General features: G+C 40.6%; 1 protein-coding gene across 2 annotated transcripts; it reads right to left on the bottom strand.

Moving 5' to 3' along the window:
* Positions 1-6: 6 nt before the first annotated feature.
* On the bottom strand, positions 7-5500 carry josd2 (Josephin domain containing 2). 2 transcript variants are annotated; one of them, XM_084358610.1, is made up of 5 exons: positions 5243-5500; positions 4824-4952; positions 2902-3027; positions 2134-2328; positions 7-1808 (listed from the first exon to the last, which is right to left on the bottom strand). In XM_084358610.1, the coding sequence occupies exons 2-5, from the start codon at positions 4943-4945 to the stop codon at positions 1697-1699; spliced, it is 555 nt and encodes a 184-aa protein (XP_084214736.1). In that variant the 5' UTR covers positions 4946-4952; positions 5243-5500; the 3' UTR covers positions 7-1696. The 2 variants fall into 2 exon arrangements, with proteins under 2 accessions (XP_084214736.1, XP_084214737.1); XM_084358611.1 differs by lacking the exon at positions 5243-5500 and adding an exon at positions 5131-5224.
* Between the last annotated feature and the right edge of the window lie 1929 nt (positions 5501-7429).

Raw genomic sequence — 7429 nt, 5'->3', positions numbered from 1 at the left:
AGCAGATTCATACTTAAAACAGGAGGTCAAACTTTAATATAAATAAGCTTCAATATTATGAACCTCTGAGCTCAGCTTTAAGTGTAACTTAGTCACTAGTGTGTACCAGAGACAGTCTTCCTATTCGTTTGGATATGCATAGATCAATAGGAGAGACAAAATACAAACATGAACGGTTACATACAGTCACGGCACCAGTGTTTTTGCATGTTTGACTCATTTACAACTCATCAAAAGTAGTATTTATATTCCTGCAAACTTTCCTTTTGGATTTAAAATAAAGCGATCTCCCTAATTTCCATCAAGGAACCTAAAAAGGAAGGGAGGGTCTGCTTTGGACCCGACTGTGCTGTCAGCTGTATTGAAGTCTATGGGAGATGCATGGAGAAACACACTAAAACCCAACATATCCACGTCCTGAACTTCTGATGAAGAAACGTCTCCAGGAAATTAAAGAACACACTTCAGAGAGTAGCTTAACGATGGATTTTCTCTATCAACACGTTGTTCCTCCCTTGATTTCATTTGGGAAAAGCTCCTGTTCGCAGTGTAATGGCAGTCTCATCAGCGATATTAGATCAGACCGTCCCCATCTGGTCAAGTATTTATCAGCCCCGTCAATCATTGGTCGTTAACCTACTCTCTGAAGTGTGTTACAGACTTCATTACAGCTGAAACCACACTCTGGCATCAAAGGTGGTGACGTAATAACCCTTCCTGCTTTATTAGGTTCCTTGACTTCCATTAAAACCTCTGAATTATTTGTTTTGTCATGTTACTGTGTGGATTCAGCTGCATTATCGCACATCAATAACTTAACTGGCAAAAACAAACGGAGGTTCACAACGTTCACCCTGCGAGTTTAAACCGAAGCTGAAGGAAAAGAAAACAGGCTGCATGGAGGAGAACAAAAACACACTAAGAAATGTAAAAATGTGGCACACGTCGTAGTAAATGGACGTCAACGTGCAAAGACACTGGCGGTCCTTCAATGCCTCACCGGGTGATGCCTCCACAGTACCTGTGCCTGTATGAACACACAAAGACGAACAGTGCTAACACGTCTAACTCCGCAGTGCATAGAAGGTTTACAACAAAAGGTCTTGGGAAGAGATGGTGCACTCAGCTGCTGCTCGATAACTGATGGATTTTGACACGACCGTCTTGTACTTACAGTATACACTGCTCTAATTATGGTAACTTGATCGATTATATCTCAAGTGGCAAATTCAGTTCAACCGTTTTCACATTGTTTTAGTAAACAAAGTAGTCCAGTTATCCTTATTATTGTGGATGTTTTTTTTCATGCACAAACACTGCAATTTCCCTACCACAAAACAATGAAAGTTCAGTCATATGTCACAACTCAAGTATCATATCGATTTGCCCTCAACTTTGTTAGCATGGATGCACCTTCCCAGTGTTAAAACAAAGGTACCAAGAGCAGGACGACGCAGATACGTGGGTCATATCGGAGCAACAGCTTTTACAATCAAAACAGTTTGTTTCAGGAGTAAAACGCCCGTCTCTGCTTCTCTTTGGAATTTCCTCTGTGTGTAGATATTAAACGTATTTTAGTGCATTCCCTGAAGAGTTTTCTGTAATGAGGTGTTTGTTTATCAAAAGAAATGTCTGTCATTTTCCTAGAGAAGTTTTTTTTCCAATGCTATGTGAAGGTACGTCCTGTCCCATGGCATCACTTCTTGGGGTTGTCAGGGTTCAGCCATGAACCGTCCTCCTCCACCTCCCGCCGCACGACCAGGAGCATCTCTGCCACGTCCTGAGAAAGCTGTTCGCTGAGAAATGTGCTGAAAGAGACACATGGGCGACAGAAGAGAAAGGGTTAGATAAACTCTGGACTCACACACAGGGCAGATTAGTAGAGTGCAGCGTTCTAACACAAACAAACAGTGAGGTAAGCCCCATGTGATCACTCATATGGGATGACTCACTCGTTGAGACACAGTTCAAGCAGCAGACAACAGCCAAGTTTTGATGTAATTCAGAGCAGAGCCACACACACACACACACACACACACACACACACACACACACACACACACACACACACACACACACACAGACACACACACAGACTACATGTCTGGCTGGATGTTAAATGCACATTCTTACCGTAGTTCTGCTTCTCCCCCGATACAGACAGGACTCTTCAGTTTGGAGTCGAGGTTGTAGTACTGTCCGTTTACTTGCCGAACTGCGAGCCAGTGCCGTCGTCGGAGCGGGAGGGAAACGATCCCCAGAGATACTCGCGATGGGACGTTGAGAATAAAACCCTGCACCTTTGACATGCAGAGGCTCTGAACCGTCCTGCAGGAGAGATAGCGAGAGATGGATATTAGCTAGTGGAGCAGAGAGAGGCACTGAGACGAAACTAAATCCACAATCCAGCAGCATTAAACAACTTAAACAAATCGCCCGCAGGCTTGCAAAGGCAACTGAGAGACAGGAAAGGTCAAGTCACGCTACAATCCAATCGCATTAGGGCCAGTAAAGAAGCGATAAATAAGTGTAAATTACTACAAATTGTTACATGGAGCCCCTTTAATTACTGTGCAACATGCCTTGAGGTTGCACTACATGATGGTCCAGTATTATGGTCTACTACTTGTGCAGAAATGGATATCTCTGTTTATCTGTGAGTCTAAAAAGATGCATTTGTTCACACACGCAAAGACATTATTTGAGATATTCTTAATAGCTTCCTAATCATCAAACTACAAACAAACTTCTTTATATTTTGCCAAAAGATAAAAGTTGCACCTTGAACTAAGAAAGCCATGCCCAGAAATGCAAAGCAATGTATATTTTTGGATGGATTTGTCCTTTAACCACAAACATGTAAGTGCAGTAAGGCTTGAAGCTGCGGAGCGTCTCACTCACCTGCGTTTGTCCCACCACACCGCAGCCAGCTCCCTGCTCTGTAGTGCCGCCATGATGACGTTGACATCATAATTTCCCGTGCCTAACACTGAGCGATGAGGATTCACCACACACTGTGGAGCCAGCCTGCAGAGAAGGAGCCGCAGAGTACGTTTTAAAGGGAAAGTCCACCTCGTATTTGGTACAGCTGAGTTTTAAATGTGGCTATATATACAGTATCAATACTAAATACACATTTTCTACAGTACTAATATAGCAGTACCAGCTCCACCTCTCACTTTCTCTTCCCTTTGACACACACACACACACACACACACACACACACACACACACACACACACACAGAGAAAGTGTGATATTGAATGTTCACTACAGTCTGTCTGCTGTTCTTTGCTACCAGCCAAGAAAAGTTGTATCTTTTAGTAAAAATCTAAAATGTCATGTACTCAATGTTTCACGTCCAAAACGTTAGACTTCCCAGTATTGTGACAACACTAACCAGGATCGCTCTGAGGTTTTGTTTGTCTCTTTTTTTGTATGAATGTCTCCACATTCTGGGCTGTCCATGGTGATTTAAAGGGTAACTCCACCAATTCTACGCATTCAGGTGTGTTTACATGTCTTGGGGAGTCAGACTGCATATGGCTAAGAGTGGCTAAGTTGCATTGTGGGTGATTGTAGGTGAGGGGATTTGAGAAGGAAGAAGAATGTGTGGAATAAAAAAGGTGATATCTCTGGTTCTGCTGTATCAATTTTGATCATTTGTAGGAGTGCAATGTTAGACCAGCGGACTGCTTTTCAAAACCTGGTGCCTAAATTACCCATAATGCAACTGGGCCACTGAGTGACTTCTATGGAGGCAATCTATCAGATTAAATGCAGCTTCCTCTTGAGCTTTATACCACTTGTTTCACATATGCAGTAGTCTTCCCTGAGACCTGTAAACACACTTTAATGTGTAACTTTGGTGAGTTACTCTTTAACTGAGATACAGCTGCAGAATTGCTCTTCATTTGAATAAAGCATGTTTGTTTATAACAACCACGACATAGTTTCTGTGAGGCAGTGAAGTCACAGGGTTTCCAGCAGGCAATTCTTTAGCCAAGGTCATGAGCTACCCAGATCATGACTTACCTCATCTCATGGTCTATTAGGTTAGTAAATGGCGCCTTGTACAATAGCCACACTAAGTACAATGGCTTTTGCAATGTGAAATTGACTTTACTGGCAGAGGCAATAACATTCCTGGATTCAACACTAGTCTCTGGAAGAGTTTTTCATCCCACACACTGTTTAACAGCATGTGAAACTAGGTCAGGGTGTGGAAAACAACCTGAACATCCATACGCTGCTCCATAATTCAGTTACAAAGCGTTCCCTGGGCAAAACTTTGGAGAAAATCACACTGTATTTCTTTTTCACTTGTTATCAAGCAGCAGGGTAGATGTTCAAAAGGTATTTCTATAAACCCACAGATGTCTAGCACCCTGCCTGGCATTATGAGGTGTATGCCGGGGGCCAAACCAAGACTGTACCAATCCTCTCTGCCGCGTTAACTATGGCAGGCTGACAGTGTCCGGCACAGTGGGGGCAGATACTGGATTTTAGTGTTGGTTTCACCTCTGGGAAACATTATATCAGCCTGGAGAGAGAGTGGACATCTGTGGGGTTTTAAAAAGGAACTGAAGATACAACCAGCTGCTGCCTAACAGGTAACAAATAACATATTGATGGGGAACACTGTGTGACTAAATTATGGATTCATGCATGCCATGCTGAGGTCATGAACAGGGCTATGGGCCAATATCATGTGAGGGGACATATTGTTTTGACTAATGCTCCTCATTAATTAGCCCATCTGTTAATTCAAGGACAGTTAAACGTGTTTTTCTCACCGACACATGATCAAAATGTTACCCTACCGTTTGCAGATGTCATCGGCCGTCTCCTTGGTGAACACCCGCTCCTGGAGCACGTTGTTGAGTGCATGAATCGCGCACAGCTCCAGTCGTTGCTTCTCATGAAACACTTCTCCTTCGCTCATACTAATGCTTACCACACACAGAGACACAGGAGAAGCACCGTTAACAAAGTAAACATTAGCTAGCCTAGCATGTAGCACATGAGTGTGTGTGTGTGTGTGTGTGTGTGTGTGTGTGTGTGTGTGTGTTAGCTAGCACAGTTTGCAGTCCATTCAGGCTAACCCTAACTTAAAAGTCGTTAGCTTACCGTAACGGATGCTAAAGTGTGGCAGCTTTGGTGATTGCACTCTAGTTTGGTGGCAAAGCAAACGGCAAAGTGCACTACTATTAATCAACAATAGCTAAATGAAGCTACTGACCTGCTGATGAAGCGATTCCCAGTTAAACAGATGCTGGAGTCTGACAGCTACATCCAGAAACCGGAAGCAGATCCGTTGTTTTTGTTGTGATGTTTTTGTTGTGCGGATGGCACGCCCATTTACGGTATTTACAGCAGCACTGGAAAAAACGTCGCTTTTAATCGTCGGCCGTGAATCTGTTTTATGTGTTCAAATTAAAATGCAATAAATGAACGTATCTGCCTTGATACGCACACAGACGTCCTTATTTCAGCAGGCTGTCGGGTCTCATGTCTACTGTGGATGTTATGTTGCAGCGCCCTCTAGTGTTCAGCCTGCTTATTGGTGCTTATAATGGAGGAGGTGGTGATTTCTGGATTTTGCTGTTAAAAATATGGATGATAAGAGTTGCTGCAACAATCATCAGTGCTGGAATGTAACTAAGTACAATTACTGAAGGACTCAATCAAGTTTACACTTCTACTCCTCTACATTTCAGAGGGACACATACCCCAGATTCACATTATTGATACAAACAATACTTACAGGCCTACTTTACTTCATGGTACTGTGCAAACTAGGGGTCGACCGATATAGCTTTTTCAGGGCTGATACCGATTATCAGAAATCAAAGAGACAAATAACCGATATTTGGAACCAATACGTGCCCCAGATCAATCTGTGATGGAATTAACCGAAATACAATTTACCTATGTGCCATTTTGAGGTACTTTACTTGAGTATTTCCTCTTTCTGCTATTTTATACTTCTTTCCTTCACTACATTTATTTAATAAATTTAGCATTAGTTATGGGCTATTAATTGCGACGTGTCACCAATCAGATGTTGTTGTGGGCGGGACATTGTGTAAGAGGATCGTACATCAGAGCCAAAGTAGCACATTTTTGAATTAGTTTATTTTATCAGCAATCTGACAGAAAAATCACTGATACCGATTATCAGAAAACTGCTGACTTTCGGCCCGATAATTGTCCAGGGCTGATAATCGGTCTATCCCCAGCACAAACTAATACTCTGGCTCCACCTGCTTACCAGGATACAAAGCCTTCTGTTTACAAACTGTTTACATTTCAGTATATATATTTATTACTACCTGTTCATACCTACCTGTTCATATCACAGTAATTATATTTATTTCATTAACTGGTTTTTAAGATGTTTATCCATCACAGTATAAATATTTATGTTCATGCCAGTGTACCACTTATTATTATATGTATATACAAAGGTTAATTTAATTGTCATTTAACAAAACAGGGTTGTTCAACAAAATGCAAGATAAGACTTTATTAATCCCTCAGCAGGGAAATTAAAGTGTTATAGATAAAAATATAGAACAGAACAAGCATGATATAAAGATAAAGTGAAAAAAGTAATAATAATAATAATGATAATACAAAATGATAAGACTATATACACTATACACTATTTACCTTTTGCTCACAGATATGACCAAGGAGGACAATTGCATATAATAATTACCCCCATAGTTGTTTTAGCTCACTTTGGTTAATTACCTTGCTTGTGAGTTATATAAGCTAGTATCTTAAATCATGTTCAATCAAAACTGGATATTCTTTAAAAATCTCACTGATTCATGGTTGTGTATTCCTGCTGCTGTGAGAACAAATCAGAGAGTTAAAGGGGCACTTTGTAGTTTTGGAGAAGAAATTCAAACACAATTTATCATTTTAAATATCAATGAGATAATTATACAAACTCAGAAATATATATTTTTTTCCCATAAGTTAATAAACTAGCTGTTCTCAGAGAAAAATAAGGTCCCCAGAACACTGTTTGAAGCTAAAAAGTTGTGTTTGTAACGAAGAGTTTGATTATCTAGTTTGTTTAGGCTTTGAAAAATCAGTCAATGATTATTGATGATGATTAAAAATGTATCCCCCAAAACTACATAGTGCACCTTTAAACAGAGATATGTTGTTTTTAACCGGGTTATAGGTACAGTCTACAATGGAAATCATTTTTAAGACATTATTGTTGTATACTTGACTTTTTTGTTGTGTGTGATGATTATATCAACTTATTCTTGTAATGCCAACTTAACTAAACTAAACTAAACTAAATTGGAGAGTAGGTTGTGAAAGAGGCCAGCTATTACCATAAGTATAAACATTTTTTTGAAACAAAGATATGGTACTGCTTTAAGGAGCCTAGGTTTTTATGGTA

This window comes from Pagrus pagrus (assembly GCF_965226575.1).
Source record: "Pagrus pagrus genome assembly, chromosome: 7".
In the NCBI taxonomy this organism is placed as follows: Eukaryota; Metazoa; Chordata; class Actinopteri; order Spariformes; family Sparidae; genus Pagrus; species Pagrus pagrus.
Note: the sequence above shows the minus strand (reverse complement) of the source record. Positions and strands in the feature narration are given on the sequence as shown.

Bases quoted from the DNA above. Each gene is read 5' to 3' on its own strand.
- josd2 (XM_084358610.1), bottom strand. From the start codon at position 4,945: ATGAGCGAAGGAGAAGTGTTTCATGAGAAGCAACGACTGGAGCTGTGC. The intron at 3,028-4,823 runs GTAGGGTAACAT...CCTTCTCTGCAG, and splicing joins GCCGATGACATCTGCAAACG to GCTGGCTCCACAGTGTGTGG. The intron at 2,329-2,901 runs GTGAGTGAGACG...TCTCTCCTGCAG, and splicing joins GTGTGGTGGGACAAACGCAG to GACGGTTCAGAGCCTCTGCA.